Here is a 23571-nt window from a genome sequence, read left to right as displayed (position 1 = left end):
AAACCTCTTAAAATCAACAAAAACTTTCAGTTACTCTTATTAACATAGCAAGGTGTCTGTAAAGTATATTTTAAAGACTTTTAAATGAGCCCAAATTTTCTCATACAGAGATGGCAACTCTTTCTATTGTCTCCTTATGTGCCTGCTTCAGTAAAACATGTTTTCAAGAAATGCATAAACACTCTCTTGCTGTTATGGGTCTGCAGGTCACTTACTCTTACTGTAGTGAAGCACTGGGCCCCAGTCCTCAGCCTTGCTGAAGTCTGTAGGAAATCCTTTACCTCACAGCTGTTGCCTCAGAGACTGACTCCTGCTTTGACAGCTACTCTCCCACTGCACTGTTTTGACTCATGCCGCGCATACTGACTCCGGTTAATTTTTTTGCTAGTGGAGTTTAGCAGCTGTCACTGGGAAGATTATGGTCCAGAATGCGGAGAAATTGCTCATTTCTACAGTGATCCTGGCAATGTGCTGTGAGCACTGCAAAGGCCATGCAAGCCCTGAATCAACAAGGTCCCCACCCATGACATCTCTCTGGTTCCCTGGCCCTTTTCCTCAAACTTGGTCCACTCTACAAAGGTGCTTTATTGAGACCCATCAGTGCTTGTAGCACAGGTATGGTGTATGGAGGGGCTATGCTTCTGACTTAGAGGGGTTTAGAGACTGCTGCCTTGTATGACTCCCTTTGTTCCAAGCAGTGGAAGCCCTGAGCTATTGCTTCTGCTGGGACAAGATACCATCACTCAGTAGACCGGGAGATACCACACCTCTGTGCAAAGCAGCGGCTTTTACAGAGTTGAGATCAATGATAACTTGCTGTGGTATGAGGCAGCCTGCTCTGAGGTGGCTGTATGAACTCAGCAAGGGCTGGAAGCAACTCCGGTGAGATCCTGCACTGATAAATTGGTGTACCAGTACTGATTAGAAGGTAGGATGGTGAGATTTTTATCAGAGAGAGGTGGCAGAAAAACAGGTTCCCAGCCTATTGCTGAAGGGAAAGAGGTTAGGAAAAATCTCACGGTTGCTAGGACAGAGCACAAGCTTTGGGAAATAACACATGGAGCAACTTCTCACCCCATCTAAATCCCAGGCCTTGGCTTTTGAGAGTGGAAGCGAGGAACTGCAGGAGGACAGCTGCACTGGGAATTTTCACACTGAAGTGTGAGGACTACCTGCTCCTGGCAAAAGTATCAAACAAGGCACCTTTGAATGCTGAATGGGCTTAGCAGGTGGCATTCTACCAGAATGTGGAGCATCACCACAGCTGTCCTCTAAGTGAGGAACTTCGTGCTCCAGACCAGCACATTGAACTGAGCTGTGGCAGGGACCTGGAGTGAGAAGGAGGTTCAGCCCACATATCTCTGGAAGGGGAGGATGTGGAGAAGACAGGAAAAAGACTTAATCTTGTGCCATAAATATGCGGGAGGCACAAGAATGCCTACAGCTCACAGTATGGAGATCCGTAGAGCAAGGGCCTAAATATACTTAGCTGACACTACTCTCAGCATGGCACTGATGATATTCTTTGAGAACTGGACAATTCTGCAAAGTTTTTGTGGAGGCAGGGTGCATTTTGTCCTAATACTGAGAAAATCGTGTTAGTCTGCCCTTCATGATTTATCCATGTTGCTTTTGTCTATCTTAGTATGTGATAGGGCATGTTCCTCTTCATGCTATCTAGTTGCATTAATGATAGAGAAGGAAAGGTAGGATTCTGATAGACATAAACTGTTACTTATGTACCATGTCTTCATTTTGCCAATGGTAAACAACTGCATTTTATGGTGTATTTCATTGATCTGTAGGTGATTTTATTAACACTCCTCAATCTTCCACCAGATCAGATCAGGGCAGGTTAACCCCATACGTGCATTCTCCCAGTCTATGGGATAGCTAGATCCAAGCCAAGCCTTGAAAGAGAATTAGAGCTTCTTCCTAACCTGTTGTCATGGTTTAGCCCCACACCGGCCACGGCAGCAGATAAACACAGGCAGTTGTGACCCAGTCCCTGCCCCTCCTCCCAGGGAAGAGGAAAAGGGAAATGAGGGAGAGGCTTGTGGATTGGAAACTAAAACTCAAACAGCTTCAATGAAACATTAATAATCAAAAGGAAAATAATAAAACTAAGAAAATAATAATATATATAAATATATAAACCGGTCACCCCCCACTCCACAATGACTCTGCATCATGACAGGTGCTGTAGAGTGGGCATGGGGAAAAGTCCTGGGCTGTATTCAGCAGCAGATAGGAGTTGGACACAGGAACTGCATTCAGGAATGCACAAATCTGAGAGCAGGGGGCAGAAAGACAGATGGAGATCTTATTAGATGCTGGCCATAGCATAAGAGGGCCTGGCCCTCTTGATCCCTCAGCTTTATGCTGACTACAATGCATGTGGAATGAAGTACTTCTTTGGTTAGTTTTGAATCACCTGTCCTGTCTGCTCCTCCCTGCACGTACCAGACTTTTTCACCGGTTTGACCTACAGCATTTCACCAACTCAAGAGTAGCCTTTGTATTCATAGAAATAAGTATAAGCAATGGCCTTTCTGCTTGCTAGTGCCCCATTACTTTGGAGATAATGACAAATTCTAAGTGTTATTCCTTGTAGAGACAGACATTCTCTGAAAACATGTAGTCATGTTTCAGAAAATAAAGTTACTTAGATGAGGCTTAGATAAAAAGTTAGAAAATGAATTCTGCTTTAGCTCAAAGCAGAAGACCTCTGTTGTACACTTGGCTTCCTGCAGGAACAGTCAGCAGAAGGGGAAAATACAGCTTACAGTGGAGTATTTAACCTCTTGTCACAACCATCCAAACTAAATGACCTGCTGTGGCTCATGCTGACCTGACATATTTACAGGAAGCTCTGAAGAAAAAGCCTTACCTAATGAGAGCATATCTCAGCTGAGAACCCCTGCAAGGGAAGATAGACCCACTGGGATGAACCCCTGAAGGGTAGCCTAACTGTGCCCCAGCAGATCTGAGTGCCAGACTTTTCTTGGCAGCCTCTGAGCCATGTGGGAGACGGTAAGTTTGTTCTATCTGACCTTGTTTATGGTCTACTGGTACTCTGTTTGCTAGTGGAATAGCCTCTATCAATAAAGCTCTGTTTGCTTTGCCCCATGGCAGAGTCCATGCAGTATGTTGTCACAAACCATGAAGCAGCTGGACTTCAGGGCTAATACAGTACCTGTTCAATGCATTTTACCTTTAATCAGTAAGGAAAAAAGCTGACTCAGTGCCAAAAGGCACAAATCAGATAATTACAGAAACACTGGCTGCTCACATAGCTCTGTTATTCAGAAACTATCATTAGTTTGGAGTATCCTTTCTTGTTCCCAACTATGTGATTTGAACACAGATCCGGGTATCTGGATAACTCATCCTTGAATGGGCACATCAGCTCTCTCAACACAGCTGTGACACCTGTTCAGCTCTTGACCACTGCTAGGACGAATGCAACTTCTCAGAAGGGACAGGAGCATGAAGATGACTATGGGCTACATATGTCCAAGTCCTGTGGCACATCCTTCTAACCGTACCCCATTTAAAATTAACACATGTATGCAATGGGGATATTATTCATTCCCTGTACACTGTTGGCCAGCAAAGAATGATCTGGAAATACCCTTAACAGAGAAACTATTTTAAAATAAGTTGGTAATTGTGTTTTCCTCAGACTAACAGTTTCAAAGAAAGTAACATAATTCATTCATTTCATGTTTACAACCTTGAGTATTATTAATACTCTGCTTACACAAATTCAGCTCAGGACTGATGTTGCTGCAAAGGACTTTGCTGGCTTTTTGTAAAGGAGAATTTGCATGGCTAAAGTAGCTTTTCAGCTCAATCCTACCCTGGAGATGAATTTATTATAAATGAATTAGCCTGATTTGTACAAATGAGTCTTTATTTGTCTTATAGTATTGTTTGGATTGGAAGGGACCTTATTGATTCTCTAGTTCCAACCCCCACACCATCGGCAGGGACACCTCCCGCTAGATCAGGCTGCTCAAGGCCCTGTTTGATTTGATTGCATTCAGTTACTTTTCCATAACCCATCTGGAAATCAAATACTTATAATGTATTTCTTTACTAAATGAGAATGTATCCTTTGTGGCTGGAAAACTTCTATTAACATCAATGTGGTGGTCATAGGTCTGAAGAAGGCTTTGCCTGACTTATGCAAATATCTTATTAAGGAAAAGTTGCTACGTTGTTTACTGTCTCAAGTAGGAAAAACAGACCACATAGATGATACAGTGCTGAGGAAAATATTTGAAAAATAAAAAGTAACATAGAATAAGGTAATTCACTAAGTGTTATAGTTGTCATAAGAACTTCGGTTGCAGCCAGGAAAGAATCTCAGAGCAAAAGAAAACATCTGTGCACAGAAGAGATGAAAGATGTAATGGAAAGTACGTCCTAAAATGCAAAGGAATGCAAAAGAGAACCTACGTCTAGACCTTATTTGGATTCCTAACTATACTATGATTCTATGATTCTACGACTTGCTGTTCACAAAGATGCAGATTCTTTAGCCATAAAAAAAACCCGTACTGTAACTCACATATTCAAGGCACAAATACTGGAATGTACAAGTTGAATTTATTTTCTGTTCCAGTATCTTCTCTCTTTCAAGTCTGAGGTCTGTCCCTCTGGCAAATCTTATGAAAGACATTTTAAGGTGTCTTGGGCCCCAGCTGGCCTAGACAGAGATTATTGCCTTGTGCTCATGCCTGTCATTGTGCTCTGTGCCACAGTCTTGACATATTCACAGTTGTGTCAAGGGTGACCGAGAATAATCATCTAATGGGGGCAAATACACCCCATCCCTTCTAGCCCCTTCTGGGCTGGCAGGGCAGGAAAGATGGCAAAGCAATCATGATGAAAAATTATGCAGGTACAACCTGAATACCAAAGTGCCTTGTGGAGATATGTTAATGTAAATCATTGATGGAAATGGGGTTGTGCTAATCTGCCAGAATGTGGGCAACCACACAGCCTCTTCTTTTACCTTCACTGAAACAATGAAGAGAACTGTAGTACTAAACCATCTCAGTGACCTGCCAGAATCCTCAGTATCTCAGAAGGTTACAGTGTCAAATACCTGTTTAAGAAAAGGGATATGAGCAATGGATTCATATCATAAACTTAATTTCATTGACTATATTAACTTAGCTAGCTGACCTGTCTTCTGGTTCTTCACTATAGCCAACAATATTAATCTGTTAAATAACAAATGACAACGCTTTGCAAAGTTTAGCCCTAATACTTTCTATCTGTCTTTGGGAGCAAAAAACTTCAAGTATAATTGCAAAATATCTACATAAGGGATTTTCTTAGTGCTTATTTAAGACCATGTCTGCAACAGAAAGATAAATAATGTAAGGCATCAATTTAAATTTTAATAGTAATGACGGGAGGTTTCTCTGAGTAGATAACCTCATTTCAAAATGATAACTTTTATTTTCTGGTGAACTTGTCCCTCTAAAAGTTGTTGGCATAAGAACGTTTCCTTTACACCAAGAGAAGAAGGTCTGCAGGGCAAATTCTTTTAGTAAAATGTCATCACTTCATTATAGTAGTTATGACTAGTAAGACCCTTGAAAGAAGGCAAACTTTTAGTGCGATTCTGCTACACTGCTTCCCGCAGGTAAAACTCTTAAGCATGGTGCCTCAAGTTCTGGGGCTTTTAGGAAAAGGAGCCCTGTGCCACCATCTTCTGGTAAAATCAAGGAATGGACGTGACAAATTCTGCCTCATTTTGAAACCAGAGAGAAAAAGAATTTCTGTCTTGCTGTTTCTGTGTCAGTGGAGATTTTGATTTTCTTGTTATGTTTTAGCCGTAGGATCAGTGAAATGGTATAACTGAACTGACTGCTGTCATTCAGAAACAAGGGTTTGGTATTATGGTAGGTAGCTCATGAACAGATTAGGTCTGAGATAAAAGTAACCTACAAACAGCTCCCTTCTATCTTAGGTATTTCTGCAAGGGCAAAGCGAATGTCCAGTGCTATCTGTCCATAACTGTAGCTTGTGTACTGAATGTAAAGCAGTGGAACTTAGGTCAGCTGCATTTCTTTGGTAAGCAAACCACTTTCAGTCCAAAGCATGCAATAAACCACACATCAAATACACGTGATTTCATAATTTTTCCAGTTCTGTAACTCACTGTCCACACTTGAAAAAACCTTTCCAAAGTGTTTCTGCAAGGTTCTAACTTAAGGTTCAAAGTCTTTCATTTAGAATGAGACACTAATTTAAGTTTGAAGGACTGCTGGGCTGCTCTGCTCCAGATTGGTTACAGAGGAATAGCTTGTCTGATTTACTAAGGTGGAGTCTAGCTCATAATGCTTCCAAGTCACTATTACTTCATCTAAGCAAATGTCTTTTGTATCTCAATCTTTAACATACACTTGCTGTATCTGCTGACTGAATATTTGCTCTAATTTCCTCACAGTTCTTCAGTAGGTTTTATCAAATAACTATAATAAATCTTAGATTCAAGAGTGTTACACTTTTAGAAGTCAATATTTAAAGTTCTCTCCTCCAATGGTACCTATTAATGAAAGACAGAGAATCTCAGTTGAAATATAAGGTGACCTGGAACATCCAGTCTGGGTATAAAATATTAAAAAGTGTTAGTACTTACCAAACCTTCTCTTCCTGCACCTTGTACTGCTAAATCACTCTACCACGTGTTGAAATATCTATAAGCTTTTCCTGGAGAGGATATAAAATAAACTCTAATTAGAACAAAAATGGAGACATATCGTTATTAAAAAGTAATATATAATAAATTGTTTTTTCATAAATAAATATAAGGATGATGAATATATTTTTGATGGTACATGAACAGTGAAAATGGAGCAACTGCAACTCATATAACTTCAAACACAAAGAAAATAAAACAACCAACTTGGTTCGCAAAGGAAACCACATCAAATTTTCATGTTTGTAGCCACTTGCATTCTCTTAGCTGGCCACCGTAACATTTCAGCTTACTGGAAAACTTTAGTCAGGCTTAACAGAGAGGTAGAAGACTGAAAAACTGCTATGCTACTCTGTGAAAATGAGTGAAACCCGAGTTTGTGCCTGCTGTGGGGAAGGCAGGCAACACTCAGCTGCTTATATTCTGCTGGTCACAGCAAGCAACGACCAGGTGACAGGGAGACCCGTACTTAGCCCCAGCCCTACTTGCCTGCATTCTAGCAGTTGTCCTGGAGGCTGTGGAGTAAAGCTGTAGTTATTGCAGTAAGGAAACCCATAAAACCTTAGTAAACTAGGCTTTACGAACTCCACTGCTTATTGAATAGTTTGTTAAATAATCTGCTTTGCTTTGTCTCTATCAGAGTGTAGTGAGTCCCATCTTATTTCATCTGTGTGACTCTTAGGGTTTTTTTTCTAGAAGTACCATTTGAAAAAATAGTCCATGGATATTTGTGCAATGAAAATTTCATGTGTATTGTGAATCAGTACCATGCATTGACATTGCGCTTTTGATCTGCGTTAGATTATAACAGAGGGATAGGCTTAGATTTTTAATCTCACTGGTTCCTTCATGCCAGGTTATTAGTTCGAGTTGATGATAGGATAGTTTGCCTCTAGAGGTGCTAGATACTAAACCATCTTAATACTTCAAGATCATGTAAAGGCAGGAGTTTCTACCTCACCACATCTTGCTGGAAGGAGTTTAATCTAACTAAAAATAGAATAATAAAATCTTGATAACTGATGGCATATTCTGTTCCGGTGTCTCTCAGCCTGGGTAATTACAGCACAATGGACTTATTTCATTGCCTTACTTTTATTTTACTGTGGCTCTTTTTTTTTTCCCTTTCATTTACACTTGCTAGTGTTTTTTTGGGGTTTTCAACAAAGTCTGGGTAAATAAATAAAACATTTTTGCATCACTTTATATCAGGATAAAAAAATCTAATTTTTATCAGCTTTTAGCAAAAATTGGTTTTAAACACAGCTGGAATTTCTGCATATAAAAGCTACTAAGTATGAAATTCTTCAAAACTCTTAAGAAGTGTTTTGAAGTTATGTTATTGAAACATCACAATTAATTTGAGATAGAATCTCTTCAGGGTTTTTCTTCAATACAAATCCTAATGCATTAATTATTGCCACAGGTTGTGACTTAGCAAAGATAATGATTATCTTTAGCAGAACTACTTACACACTATTCATATGACTAGAATTAGTAACACTTGCACATCTTGTGCAATCAGGTATCACGTTCCAACACAGTTGCTGGGGCCTTTGTTTCTTCTTCTACTTCAATTGCCCTTTGAGGGAAACCAATATTTCCTACTTCCCAGGCTTGTGCTTGCATCATTAAGTTAACACATCATGCTAGCAGATCTTTCTCCGGTAATATGAATACTCATAGGTGTGTGTATTTACGTGCAGAAGTTATGAATGTCCCTCACAGGTAGATGAAAATGCACACGATAATCCACACACAATTATCTATACATCTCACATAAATATTTTTTAATATTTTAATTAATTTTTAATCAGAAGATCCTAGAAGGAAGGCTAGGGATTGTCTTTCCCTTCACTTTCTTGTTAGCCTCTTGCAGCCTGGAGATGAGCTATGCCTCTGCAAAGTGGACGATTTGGGTCTGATTATTTCAGGTTGAATGGTTTGTAAGACTTATGGGTCTTGTATCCAGATCAAGCGATCAAGTGCTCCAGTCACTAAGTTAGTAGTCAGAAGATTAGTACTGCTGAGTTAAAAAAGAAAATGATATGCCCTGTTTTGCTGTTTAACTGTGCAGCCACATGAGACAATAATGGGATAAGAGCCTTGATTTGAATTCAGTGAGAAGGTGAGATTCCCTTTCCAGTATTGGCTTCAGACTCCTAAATGCAGCCTCCCTGCTATTCAGAATTGTTGGACACGTGGAGCATTTCAACATCTGACATATTCTGGGGCTCCTGCCCAGGAGCAAGATGCTTGGGAGCTGGCCACTGCTCTTTGCCATATATTACTATAATTCTCCCTCTTGGCACAGGTTCTCATCTATATTAGTTCTCTTTCCTGAGAAGACAGTGAAATTCTTAAACAATATAGACCAAATAATTTAATATCTTCGTCACTTAAACTTTATTCCTTTTCAAGTTTGCATTTGATGACATTCTCCTGTGTATGGTTCAGGACTATAACAAAGCAAACATGAGCAGGACATATCCATGTGAAAAAAATCCTTCTGGATTACAATACAACTTGTATGCACTTCTCCTCAGCTTTTATATTTAAAATTCAGTTATCAAGATTTGTACATGAAGATATCATTTCTTGAAGATAGATGAAGCAAAACCAGCATGAAGGAACGAGCACATCTGGGTTCCCTGATGGAGAAAAGCGAGTTAAAATGGAGGGTGAATCTAATGGAAAATGAGAATTACCTTCTAGGTTGGTCCATGTGCGTTTTTTGAATGGGATAGAGTTAATTTTCTTCATAGTAGCTGGTATGCGGCTACGTTTTGGAGTTGTGCTGAAAACAGTGTTGGCGATATAGCTGTAGGCTGAAGGTACACGAGAAGATAGGAGGGGACATAGCCAGGACAGCTGACTCCAGCTAACCAAAAGCATATTCCATGCTATATGACATCACACTCAGCATATAAATCTGGGGCCTGAAGAGGGAAAGGGGCATTCAGAGTAATGGCATTTGTCTTCCTAAATAGCTGTTACACATAATGGAGCCCTTCTCTCCGGGAGATGACTGAACACCTGCCTGCTGATGGGAAGCAGTGAATTAATTCCATATTTTGCTTTGCTTGTGTAAGTGGCTTTTGCTTTAACTGTTAACAGTCTTTATACCAACCCACAAGCTTTCTCACTTTTACTTTTCCAATTCTCTCCCCCACAGAAGTGGGAGGAGTGAGCATTTGGCTCTGTAGTGCCTAGTTGCTTACTGGGATTAAACTCTGGCAGTCCTTTGGAGAACTTATCACCAATGTGACCGGTTAGTGTCATTCTAGGAAACTGTATGAATTGTCAGCGTTAAAAACCTAAAGTTTAACATTGTTGAGATCGTATGCTCTGTTTTTCTAGAACGTTGAAATTTTTAAGTAGTGTAGTATTTTAATATTTTTCTCTCCCTCTAATGTCATGGCAATGTACAAAATTATGTATATAAAAAAAGGAAATAAAATATGAAGCAATAAAAGCAAGAAGGCCCAGAAAATAGAAAAGAATAAGCATTGGTTGTCTTGGAGCCTAAGGAAGAAATTATGTGCATTGTCTTCTATACATCTATTTTTTTGGCATAGTGGATCCTGGAAAAGGAAGTCCTCTGGATGGATTACCTACTTGCTAGGCAGCATGGCATCACTGAATTGCTATCCTCTGATATAGTCAACCTGTAAATCACAGTCCCTTGATGCTGTCCAAGCTATAGACTACAATAAGTGTGTTTTTGTTATTGTTTTGTTATTTCCTACTTCATGTGGTTTTAGATAGCATCAGAAGGTAGCTTGAAAGAGATTCAACTTCCAGAATATCCGAGGTTTTTAAATATACCTTCAGTTAGATAATGAGAAAAATAACAAGGAATAATGAGTAAGGTAGAAAGAACTTTGATTCTCAATGGAATTTATGTATATCTATGTTCGTTTTAAGGTTAAGATTCACCACAGCATTTCATTGCAACTGTGGACTTCTAGTAACAGACTGAGAGTGAGGGTGCAAAATTATCTGTTATACTGCAAAGAAGTACTTTAGCACAGTTTCACGGTCGTAAGACCAAATGTTCAGCATTTAGGAAGTACCAGAATTAATATTGTCCAGCCTTGATGTAAAAAAAAAAATGGCTGTAATAATGGGAATAAGTATGACATATTTTGCCAGGGATTTAATGACAAAGCTGTAGCAACATTTGGAAGTCTTGGTCTCTTATCTCATTTCTGGGACTGGATATATCCTAATGGCTCCTGTTTTTCTCTCCTGTACTGACATTTGCCATCTCTTTCCTCTTCATTGCCTATCCAGGCACTCACTTACCAGTTCTCATCCCCACCTTCCCTTCCTTCACTCTGTAAGATAGTTGCTTAGTTCTCAGAGCTGCAATCATTTCTTCCCAGAAGTTTCAGTTATGGAAGGGGAGCATTTCCAGCAGGCCTCGCATTATCCTTCTCAGCTGCAGTGCCTTCTGAATGTCTTTCCCCTTGATGAAAAACTAGATATTAATAAACATCATCAACTGCACAGCAGAGTTTAAAGATCCTCCTTGAACTGATACCAGTGGCGTTCAGTAACACACAGTCTTACAGGAAGTAGCTTTGTTTTGGTGCTCTGAGGATAAATGTAATAGTGAGAAGAGTGAATCCAAGGGGATGTATGCTGGTTTGTGTTTCCTGATTGCCTTTCAGAGTTCCCTTACAGGTTCAGAACCTGGACTACAGGATAAAAATCTCAAAATTATTTTAGTACCAGGATGAGATAAAACCATCTGTATTGGTATTTTTGTCTTTGTATGCACCTCTATTTGAGTCATCCTTCTGGCCATCTCTCCATTTATCTCCTTTCTGGCTCACTGCTCATAGACAAGCTGATCTCTATTAATGAAGATCTAGGATTATTGGAATGAGTTTACAGAGCTTGCTAAACCAGAAATACATGTCTGTTTTTCATCCTGTAAGTCTTATTCACTGTTTTATAAGCTGTAATAGGCTAGCGACCTCATGCATTGCTATTTTTCGACAGTTCATAATCCACTTGTTATTACTTGGCAATGGTTTGGCGATTTTGGGTACAACTCTCACTTTGAACTCTGATGGTTGCCATCAACCTCTTGGGGTGTTTTGGCAATGTGGAATCAACAGGATGCAGATTGTTTGTTTCACATCTACATTATGGGAATGATACTGTAACAGCTGAGTGGAATGACAATACCAACCTATGCAATGGAGAAGACTGCCACAGGGGCAGGGTAATGTTTCTTAGTGATTTTATTCCATATTGTCTAAAAAGCCAAGAGAAAAGTCTTCACCAAATACCCAGTCACAGACAATGGCCAACAGGTATAAGTGAAGGACTGTATTGACTGTAAATATCTCAGTAGGGTGATAATGTCACATATTATTCTCTAAAGACATCTAGAGTCTGTTCACCTATCACATACAGTCTCCTCCCCTACGGAAAAGACTCAAACCCATTAAACATGGTGTCAAAGGTTGTGACTGAGTTACAGCATAAGGCAGAAGGGCTTTCTAAATCTGAAGGTGGCTTAGCCTGTTTAGAAATCTTGACACAGAGGTGACTCTCGCAGTGTCCCCATCCTACTTATAGGTCTCCCAGGACCAAGCTAAGAAGGACAGTCTAGCAGGGAGGCTGCAGTCCTCAATAAGCTGTGCCGGTAGCTTCTTCTCCTACAGCCAGACCCAGGCAAGAGGCGGCCTTCATGTGAACTGACAGTGTTCAGCTCCAAGGGTAAGGCTCACCTGCAAAGCACTCACTGCTGTGGATGCAGACTTCTTGTGTCGATCCATAAATATGGAAGCAGCAGGAGATGTAGATCCTGCTCCTCTCCCTCTTGTCTACAGTCCTGCCACACAGCACTATTAGCTTGTTCTGGACAAATTGTCCAGAATATCCTATGTCATTACTGTTGCGCATCCTTGCTGGTGATTTTTATCTGAAGTAATTAATGATTAACAGGGGCACTTGCCTTAATCCTGTTCAATGATACTGAAAAGAAGAAGGGACAGACAAGAAGAGATCTACACAACAAGATCTTTTTTACAGCACTGTAAGTACCCTTTTAGTTTTCCCTTGGATGGTTCTAATATGTCGTTCTGGGGGATTATGTTGTTTCCTGGAAAGGATGTGTTTTTACATGTATACAAAAGGACATACATGTTAGGCTAAAACTTCAAATATACCAAAAGCGAGAAAACTGAATTCCAGTGAAAAAGATACCTCACATAATTAAATAGAAAATAGTTTTGGAAACAACGGAGATGCCTATAGGATTTGCTATCACTGTGATCTGGTATTTTATCTTTGAAATTTTGAAATTATTTTGGTAATTTTGGTCTCAGCATCATCTGTGTTTATATAAAATTTTTTGTTTAGCATGGGTTTAATTATCTAATCATTTGATGAATTGAGGAAGACTAATAGGGCTGCAATAGCCAACCTGCAGTACTGAGTACAAAAGCAATTTCTACCGGTTACTCTGGGGTAAGGTCATAAACTTCCTGCTATTTGCAAATTTTAAAAAAATCAGTCCTACCCTATTTTTTAGAAGTTAATATGATCAAAATTACCTCTTTTGAGAGAGTAATTAATTATACAAACAGTGTATCAGCAGGCATATTCTACCTGGGGATCATCGGCATGCGTCAGGAATGTAAAACAATCAAGTGTGGGATTTTGGAGAATAAATGTGTTCTGAGGATGTTATTTTAACTGGCTGGAGCATACAGCATGAAGAAATTCATTTCCATGCCATGTTTTGCATGTCTATCTCTTTTCCAGTGAATAGGAAAATGAAGCCCACCTTCTTCTTTTGTTTATTACTGGCTGGTTTGTATACTGTTGCCCAGTGTCACCAGCATCCTCGTTACTGCAATAAGCAGGGTGATCCTACATGCTACCCAGGATGCAGTTCTCACAGGGAAGGAATTTATCTGTTTAAGAACAAAACCTTTGTCAAACTAGTTCCCAGCAATGCTGACTTTGCATTTTCATTTTATAAGCTGGTTTCCCTTCAAGAAACCAATCAAAATATTTTCTTTTCACCCATAAGCATCTCTGTTTCTTTTGCAATGCTGGCACTTGGTGCCAAGTCAGCAACGCTGACACAGATTCTGGAAGGGCTTGCCTTTAACCTGAAGAAGACTCAGGAAGAGGAAATACATGAAGGTTTTTGCCAACTACTCCACTTGCTGAACCGTTCTGACTGTGAACTCCAGCTGAGCCTGGGCAATGCCCTTTTTATAGAAGAGACGCTAAAACCCCTACAGACATTCTTGAATGATGTCAAAAACTTTTATGAATCTGAAGTCTTTTCTACTGACTTTAGCAACTCCTCTGATGCTGAGAATGAGATCAACAGTTATATTGAGGAAAAGACAAATGGGAAAATTGTTAAACTAGTGGAAAACATTGATCCTCTCACTGCAATGGTTCTTGTTAACTATGTCTTCTTTAAAGGTAAGAAATATGAAAAGTTGTAATTTAAGTGCTTACTGTTTATTATGGAGACTGGAAACCTAAAAGAAAGAAACTGTAGTTTAAATGTTTTAAATTAAGGAAACCATGTTCAGTATTTGAGAAATATTCCTATGAAACCATCTGTATTTGTGATCAGTATAAATGTTTGTGTCCTCACCTCATTGAGAGATTGGATTTTTTTGTTGAGGATGGCAAATTCTTTAATTTGATGCTAAGACTTATGCTGTAGTAAAAGATGTTCTCAGTATTATCTGTCTCTAATGGTCTTCAGGCACTTGTTAAAAAAAAAAAGGGAGCATATTTGTTCTAAAAAAAAAGGAGGCTGTGGAACTTGATCCTGTCTTATTCACCATGACCATTCCTCTTTGTATTACACTGAATTATTTTTCTTTTTGTCATAAGCCCATTGGGAGAAACCTTTCAGTACTTCATATACAAAACAGGATGATTTTTTTGTGGATCAGAAAATATCTGTAAAAGTTGACATGATGTATCGAAAGGGTTACTACAGAAATTACTTTGATGAAGAGCTGTCCTGTTGGCTGGTTCAGATACCTTACAATGGAAATGCTGCAGCATTATTTATTTTGCCTGACAAAGGGAAGATGAAGCAGGTGGAAGATGCTCTCTTGAAAAAGACTGTGTCTAAATGGGAAAAGTCACTCCAAGACAGGTAAGTGTTTTAGCCAAGGTGAGAAGTGGCCATGTTATAGTTTAGTATTATCTCACTAAGACAAAGCACTAAAGACCAGGTTATTTTACTGAACTCAGTTCATTATTGGTCCCTCTCTGTGCATAATTTCCCTTTTCTTAGTTGGAAAATGAAAAAAGAGCTGTAAGTACTGAACAAACAGGTCTTTGAACTTGGACTTTATCTTGGGTTAAGTTCCTGGCCCAACCACAAGTGGTTTGGCGCTATGATGAAGTAAACAGATCCTTGTTTCATATGAGGATAGCGAAACTACAATTGGAGTAGCTACTTCTGAGGTATTGGGTGCTAGGATGTTGAAGGCATCGTATATAAAAGTGGAAATGTTATTCACGTGGTGGCCCAGGTGTAGTTGTATATTCAAACAGCCTTAGGACAGCTAGCTACCATCTTTTGAACAAAAACTGCTACCTGATATTAGTACCTCTGTTTGCCACAGAATTTGCATAGTCATGTCTTTCACCCTAATCCCTGAACCGCATTGTGGAGGTAGAGGGTAACATTTGCTCATGTTGCTCCAACGCTCCACATTCAATAACTAAGCTGGTCAGAAGTGTTATCTCAACACCGAGAGCAGACTTTTAACATTTAGAAAATTAAATATGAAGTGTCACTATAGTGAAGCCTTTGAGGAGTGTTACTGAGATGACAATTTGTTCCTATTTGTATTATTTATTACAGAAAAATATACCTGCACATTCCAAAATTTTCTATTTCTGGTACTTATGATGTGAAAAAGATAGTCAAACAAGTGGGTATGATTGATCTGTTCACTGAACAAGCTGATCTGTCAGGGATTACTGAGAAGCCTGGACTGACGGTTTCAAAAGTAAGTCAGCACACGAAACACAGTGACAGCAGGATTTGCCTGTTCTCAGGAATTTGAAATTAATATCCCGTGAAAAACTTACCCTGATTTCTCTGAAGCATCATTTAATCATCAATAGCTGCTAGTCTGGAGGCAAGGAAAGCCCTATCTTTCCTAAATCTGAAGCCAAATATAAATGGTGATACATACGTGGTTCAAAGATGAGGAAGAAGATGTACACATAATTAAATGTTCCCTTGGCTACTAAACAAAATTATTTAAATGTAGCACAAGTAAAATTTATTATTATTTCAAAGTAGTTTTGTTAAAATTACCCTATAATTTCACCTACAGAGGGCAAAAGGCTGATATTCATTTTCTTCTAGTGCTCTCAGAAAGTTTTTTTTTGCAACTAGATGATAGGGTAAATTCACAATAACAAATGAAGCTGCCAAAGGCAATACTAGTGTAGGCTAAATTACCAGTTCTTTTGCTTCCATAATGTCTAGCCATCAGTCATCTTGAGGACTCTTTGGCTGTCTGCTCTTCAGGGGTTACTCTCTGCACATGCAGTGAAGGAGACTAGCATGAGTGGCCTGATGGCCAACTGTGTGTCTGGTGATGACTTTCCCAGAGGCTGATGCTGCCTGGGGCTTGTTCCAAGCAGGTGTCTCTTTAACAAGAGCAAGGAGGGTGGCAGGCTTGTGTCTTCCGGCTGGATTGTCAGCAGAAGTTGTTTTGCTTTTTGTCCTTGCAGGTGATACACAGAGCAGTGTTAAGTGTTCATGAAAATGGCACTGAAGCAGCTGGGGCCACAGTGATGGAGGTTACCTGGAGATCTGGCGATTTTCCTCAACCACCTCGAGTCAGATTCAACAGGCCCTTTCTCCTGGTGATTCTGGATAAATGTACTCGCACTGTCCTCTTCATAGGAAAAATCGTAAACCCTCTCCAAAATGCATGATTGACTAAAGGACACGCACTTCTGTACATTACCAGCTAAATTCCCGTGATACAGCAAAACATTTATGTGTATATATCACTACATACTAGTGCTTGTCTTTCCATCATTATCCTTGTTATATGCATTATCAAGCCTCTATAAGACAAAACCAATTTTTCCGTGTCCAAAAGTCACTTCTATTTCCCCCCAGTGTACAGCCATGTATAGCTTGTAACATTAATGCAAGTTAATAACAAGTTGCTTTTCACTGTTTTTGTAAGAAGACCTTCCTGACATGCTTCTGTGAGGGATTTGGAATGATTTCAAGTCTCCAGATAATGTAGCTGTTGCTGTACAATCATGTGTACAGGAGAGCTGGAGAATGAAAATGGGAAAAAGGAGGTGGAAGGTGTAATTACTGTCTGCTTACTCTGCTAACCTTTGATGACTAGTCTTAAATGCAAATTCGCTTAATATTGGAGTGAATTTCCATCAATTATTTTGGTTTTTAACCAAGTATGGCATGAAGCTGCAGGAGCAGTGACTGGAATGCTGAAGAGCACACTAATCTATTTAAATGGTTGAGTGAAGCTGTTTTGTCTTCCCTCACTCTGATCCCTCCTCAGTGAAAGACTTCCTCATGAAGACGAGAAGGTGGGTTTTACTTTACAAACAAGGTTTATTCTACTAAGGAGGGAAGCCATACCAGAGAAAAGATTTTCTGTTCTATCTTGCTGATATAGCTGTTGTTGCCAATGCCCTAAGGTAAAAGTACGGTGGAGCAGTCCATGACATAGTATCCGTTTCCTTTTTATAGATTTATTGTCACAATCGTTTCTCTTTTCTCCTACTGATACCACATTCACCATCACACTTTCCAGCTAGACTTGTCAGACTATGGTAGAGAAGAGGAGGAATGAAAGACTTCAACACCCGAGAGTTTTATTTCCTCGGTTGGAACGTCAGAGCTTTCCTAGGGACTCTTAGCCAGTTTCAAATGATCATAGATACAAATACAAAATTCAGGTAATATTTGAGAAATCATCTTTCTAAATATCAACAGAGTGTTACTGTTAGAGACCAAAAACATACTGTGACTTGACATTTGCAACTTTTCTCTTACGGTTTCTTGTGTCTAATACACTGATATTGTATTACTTTATAGTGACTCAATTGATACAATTTCAACTTACCATATACGCTAGACAGTTGTATGGTTACGAAGGGAAAGAAACACAAATCAGTAAATACATAAATTATTTTATTTTTTTAGCTTAATTTTTCAGATCAACATACTTAGCATGTCTTATTAAAATGCAGAAAGCTAATGAAAGCACCTGAATTACAGATTGATTAAATCTTTTGCTGTGGAACATCTCAAACTGGTACAAAAGAGGTAAAATATAAAAGACAGTTTTTTAGACTTTGGTCTCTTAAAATTTCTGTGAAACATAGAACTAAAAAATTATGGTGAATATTTCTAAATTATAATTATCTTGATTTATTTGGTGATATTTATTTTTTTTTACATTAAATTATTGCTATCAGTATTAGTAAATTATAGCTGTAAGTATACCGATAAGGAATATAAGAACCTTTTCATGTTTATCTGCCAGCCATATAACACTTGACATTTACTCCCAAAGCCCTCTACAAAATCATGTAAACCAATGTCAAAAGCTTCTTACTCACAACTATCTAGTCTGATCAATATTTAGTAACAAACAGTTGGCTTCACACCTCTAAACTTGGTCTTGGTGTAATGCAGGTAAACTGATTCTACAGATCACTTAAAAGTTCTTTGCAAATCTCAGGGCTAATTCAGGGCTTTATGACAAAGTCCAGCTTTGCAACAACAAGTGACTCTGTAGGAGAAAGGCAAGAAACTTTCTGTTTCTTGTTCCTCGTGACCTCAGATCAATAGTCTCTGTTTTTAGTAGGAAAAAATATACAAATTGTATTTTGACCTAGCTCTCACTTTGAGTAGTAAACTTGCAGCTTAACTTAAGTGAGTGGAGAAAAATTCAGCTCAGTTAAGAGCTGGATAGCCAAATATATTCAAGAAAACTATTGTTAGCAGGAAATCATCTGCAAATGGGATTAGGCACCATATGCATCTGTATTGAATGCCCCTCACTGGAAATGTGCCACAGGCAATAAATTTGTATGGTAAATATTGAGCATAGAGGATTCCCCACCCTCCTCTAAAATGTCAGACTTAAGGTTGTCACAAATCCAGTGTGGTCATGGATTGTTCAGGACAGTGTTTCTTCTTTCAGTCTACTGTTTTTTTGCTTCTTCTTTCCTGGATTTTTGTTTCTAGGTTTGTTTGCTGACTCTAAATTGCATGACTGAGAAGATTCAGTGCAACAGAGGAAGAATTTTCCTCCTAGCTAGCCAAGAATTTCTGCTGCTGTGTTCAAGTACTGTGGTGTGCAACCTCAATGCAGTGACATTGCTGGAGGATGGAGCTGGCTTGATACACCACCTGAGGGACAAAATGCAAAAGGACATCTTCTAAGCCAGCCTGCACTGAAGCCTACACACAAACCTGACGTGGAAGTCATGCAACCATGCTTGCACAGGAGCTGCAGCCCAGCACTGCCCATGGGAACCTCAAGAGAAATCTGTGTTGGTATGGCTGAAAGTAATCTTCTGTGAAGGATATTTTGTGTTAGCAGCCATAGAAGAATTGCCAGCTTTGGAAGCCAGAAAGCTTTGGAAGAGCACATACTGAGCATCTCTCTGAAATAAGGAGAAAAGAAAAACAGGCATTGTGGGAATAGCAGTAAACTGTGTATTTGTTGTCATAACTAGGAAAGAGGCATCTATGGAAGTGAAACAAAGTTTAGAAGCACAAATAAGGAGCTCAGAAACCAGGATTAATCCATGGTGGAAATAGATATAACCCTTATCTACAAACTATGTGATGTTCAAAAGGCATTAAAAGAAAACTAGTAGTACTTTTCAGTAGTGCCAAAGATTGTAAAAGAAGGAAAAAAAAATATAAGTAAAGTATACGTGAGTATACATGAGAGAAATAAGATGCTTGAAGTATATCGAAAAAATAATATGCTTCAAACAGCCAGTGGTTAGGGTCAATGTGCAGGCCTATCATTGTTCAAAGTGCTGCACAGCATCTGCTAGGAAGAAACTAAGGGCATACAACATGAGCTGTTGCTTACGTTACACGGGCTGAAAACCAAATTACATATTTTGCTGGAAAGACTTGCTATCACTCTATAAACAAGAGCACAAACAAGAACCCTTATTTTGACAAAGGCAGAAGGCACAGGCTTCTTAATAAGAAGATTTCCTCATGAAGCTGAGGTACACAGTTCTTATGCCAATATACTGTCATCAAATGGGAGATATCGTAGAATCATACCTTAATTTAGGCCCCTTGCAAAGTAATCACCTTTTAATTTGTTTTCTAATACAGAACAACTAAATAGTCACATTTTGTTAACATTGTCTTGATACTAAATAGTGTACCACATTCTTATACTGTATGATACTGTTCTTTCTGCATGTGATCTTTAGGATGCAATGACAAAGAAAAATTTTAGCAAGGTTTATAAAGTTCTGGTGGGTATTGACCCCATGATACCTCAGATATAATGGGGTAAGAGAGTCCCCTTAGTGACAGTATGCCTTTCCTGGCATCCAATCATTCCATCACTGATCAGTGCGCCCACAGCTTTATCTTAGTAGGAAAACAGTGGAGAAAATTTGGCTTCTGTTGCTACCAGGATCTTGGCAGCAATGACGGTGCTGTGGCCAGGATCCACATATCCAGCATCCAGCATCCAGCATCTGCCAGTCACACTAAAATCTAGGCTCAGGGAGCTCTTGTGAGATACATTGCTCAAGGCCGTGCTCTCCTACAGCCTTCACAGAGCCTTGTACCGCCAAATACTACATTCATACACTTGGCATATGTCAGACGGAGTTACTAGCAGCATGATCACCTATGCGAGACAAGGCTGGGGCTCAGAATGGGAGGTCTGAAGGCATCAACAGTTTCATTGTTGTAATGGAGCTAGACATTTTTTTCTGGAATGGAGTGTACTTAATTGTACCACTGGCTGCTAGGAGACTGCAAAAGCCAGACCAAAATAAATGAAAGCATTTCACACAAATGTTTCCTAACTTTTTTAATAGAAAGTCATAATGTTATCTCAGAAATTCTACTATATATTAGATTCCTGAGAACTGCTTCAGGATTATAGTCTCAGTTGAGAGCTGTCAAAACATCTCACTAGCTCTTCCTACTTCACCTTTCCAGGAATAGCCACATGCTTCAACATCCAGAAATCTGAGATTGCCATAAACAAGGAATAATTTCATAAAACAGAAACAATTTCAGTCATAAATAATCTCAATCCAGGAAAAAAGCTGAGAAAGAAGTAGGTTTATACTGCCCATCAGAATTGGATGACTCCATAAACTAAGCATGTTTTAGCTGAAGTTACTGGATTTCCATCACATTCTTTATACCTCTCATTCCCTCCAGGTAGTTGACTTTGACGTTTCTGATGAGATTTCTTCAGTTTAAATGGACCTTCAAGTGTTTCTTATGAGTTAATGGAAAAATGCACCTCAGACTTTTATCACAATACCTTTAAAAGCACCTAAAAATGCCTGCATTTCTTATTTCACCAGTGTAAAATAGTTGATATGACAGTGGTGATAAAGGGAACCACCTCTAGTTTTGCAAATCCTTGAGTATTTGCAGTAGTTTTCCTGAACTTCTTTCTCCAAGGCAAGCTTACATGTAGGAGCTGGCAGTTAGTGTGACATAAGCATGTCTTGTTCCGTTTTCCTTGGTTTGGAATTATGTGAGGCTCTCCCTGCACTAAGCTGTGTAGCAGTTTTAGAGCACTGCAGCCAATGAAATTTCTCTTCTGACACTTATTTATGCCTGTTCTAACTGCTACCAATTGCTACCTCAGAATCTGCTCAAAGACTCCTCCTCGCCAAGCTTCAAGAGGTGATGGTTACCTCTCTGTCTTTGACTTTATACATCTGGTACAGTCTAGGTAAACCCAGTATTTAAGTTTAGGCCCATTTGCATCAAACTCATTCAATAAAGCCCTATGAATCATAAATGAAACTCAGAGCTATTCCAAGCTGAGGTGACTCACTTTTTGGCTAGTTTTTGGATAGTTTAACATGTGGAGGCTCTTTACAGAAATAACCCACTTTCTGCATTGAAAAGAAATTAAGAGAAAAGAGGAGAACAAAAAAGTGGTTCAGGTAAACACATGTAGTTTTAACTCTTGCTTATTTAAAAAAAAAAAATCATCCTTTCTGTTACTGTGTTGCTGTACAAATGAAGGCATCACAGATACACATCTTCATTTACTTCAGCCCAGCAAAATTACAGACACATTGGTCCAGAGGCACTAAGAGGGGCCTGATATGTCCCATCTTTCCTTTTTATAACAGTAAAGACGACATTTACGTAGTTTATTTTTCACTGACATTGATCCCCAAATTGCTCTTCCCATTATCCCCTGAGAAATCCAGCTCTGTTTTCTTCCCAAAATGCTCCAGCTGGATGTGCCATGTGTGCTTCGGATGGAAGTGGCATTTTGGTAGGGGAAGATGATGAAAGGTCGAGAGAAGTTTAAGGGGAAAACAACCTTTTTAAACACTTCAATATTCATGAAGTTTGGCAACACTGAACTAACCACTGAGACCTAAGCCTTGTATCTCATTTCTATGGGCAAAATGAGGAATTATTTTTGGCACTCTGTGAATTTAATGGTTGTTCCAGTTTAGAAACTACTTTGAATACAATTTAAACCCTTGTTTACATACTGGTCTTTGAGTTCAGCCATAGATCTAAACCAGCACAAAATTAACCAGATTGATGGCATTCTATGGAGAGATGGGTAATTGTCACGATGCTTTCTTACCCAGATGTCAATACGTTCTTCACTATCTTGTAAATGACAAGCTGCAAACGAGTCCACTGTGTGATTAGGTTTCACACCCACATACTAACTGATCTCCCCAGTGAATAGTAAGTACATCTTGAGAGCTGTAAATTACCTAAATATCTCCTAGGAAGCAGCAATGTTGTTGAAACCCGGCTCATCTCAAGGCAGCCACCAGCAATGCTGACTTCACATTCAGGTTTTACAAGCAGGTCAAGGCAGACAAGAATATTTTATTCTCTCATTTCAACCTTTTTGCTGCCGTTATAATGCTCTCCTGGGGGAGTAAAACATCCATGTGGAGTTGACTACAGAAAGAATTCACAGGACAGAGTCAGAGGAGCAGAAGATCCATGGAGGTTTTCTTTGAATTAGCTACACAATGTCCAACGGATCAAATGTGATGCCTTGTATGTAAAGTACACTCAAAAAACTTCTGGATGATGATGAAGAGATGCATGATGCTGAAGCTGGTAGAAACTGAAGAGAAGTTCCATGAACAGTTAGAATGTAGAAAACTCTGCTTAAGAACATATTTTTACCATATGGTGGTTAAATACCAGAGAGGTTGTGAAACCCCTGTCATTTGAGGCATGTCCGTGAAGAACCTGATCTAAGTAGGCACGGTTTGAGTGCTGGGTTGGACTAGATGACCCCTGAAGGTTCCTTCCAACCTAGACATTTATTCTAAGATTCTGTTGCATAGGGGCAAAAACCTGTGAGGAAAACACACTGACATGCTTGTTGACTATGTATTCTTTAAAAGTAAAATAAGATTTTAGATGGACAGTTTCAGAAATATCATGTTTCAATGTCCAATTTTTTAATATTTCTCTGTCAATTTGAGTGATTATAAGGTGGCTGCAAGAAACCATTAGACAATGCAGCTGGATAGACTTTGAACAAGATATTATTACTGAGTGGATATATATGTTTTGATAGAGGAGCATAGCACATGTC

At 39.1% G+C, this 23571-nt stretch overlaps 1 protein-coding gene and 1 long non-coding RNA gene across 4 annotated transcripts; one reads left to right on the top strand and one right to left on the bottom strand.

Moving 5' to 3' along the window:
* Window positions 1–89: 89 nt before the first annotated feature.
* LOC128852334 (uncharacterized) lies at window positions 90–12629 on the bottom strand. 2 transcript variants are annotated; one of them, XR_008450106.1, is made up of 3 exons: window positions 12469–12629; window positions 11030–11192; window positions 90–6732 (listed from the first exon to the last, which is right to left on the bottom strand). It is a non-coding gene; the product is annotated as an uncharacterized LOC128852334 (long non-coding RNA). The 2 variants fall into 2 exon arrangements; XR_008450105.1 differs by lacking the exon at window positions 90–6732 and adding an exon at window positions 8011–9372.
* Window positions 12630–12676: 47 nt separating this feature from the next.
* On the top strand, window positions 12677–16906 carry LOC128852383 (alpha-1-antitrypsin-like protein GS55-MS). Of its 2 annotated transcripts, none has more exons than XM_054068897.1 (5): window positions 12677–12776; window positions 13508–14185; window positions 14609–14879; window positions 15597–15744; window positions 16481–16906. In XM_054068897.1, the coding sequence occupies exons 1-5, from the start codon at window positions 12710–12712 to the stop codon at window positions 16685–16687; spliced, it is 1371 nt and encodes a 456-aa protein (XP_053924872.1). In that variant the 5' UTR covers window positions 12677–12709; the 3' UTR covers window positions 16688–16906. The 2 variants fall into 2 exon arrangements, with proteins under 2 accessions (XP_053924872.1, XP_053924873.1); XM_054068898.1 differs by having other exon boundaries at window positions 12711–12776; window positions 14055–14185.
* Window positions 16907–23571: the final 6665 nt, after the last annotated feature.

This window comes from Cuculus canorus, chromosome 5 (genome assembly GCF_017976375.1).
Source record: "Cuculus canorus isolate bCucCan1 chromosome 5, bCucCan1.pri, whole genome shotgun sequence".
Lineage (NCBI taxonomy): Eukaryota > Metazoa > Chordata > Aves > Cuculiformes > Cuculidae > Cuculus > Cuculus canorus.
This window is presented reverse-complemented; position numbering and strand designations above follow the sequence as displayed.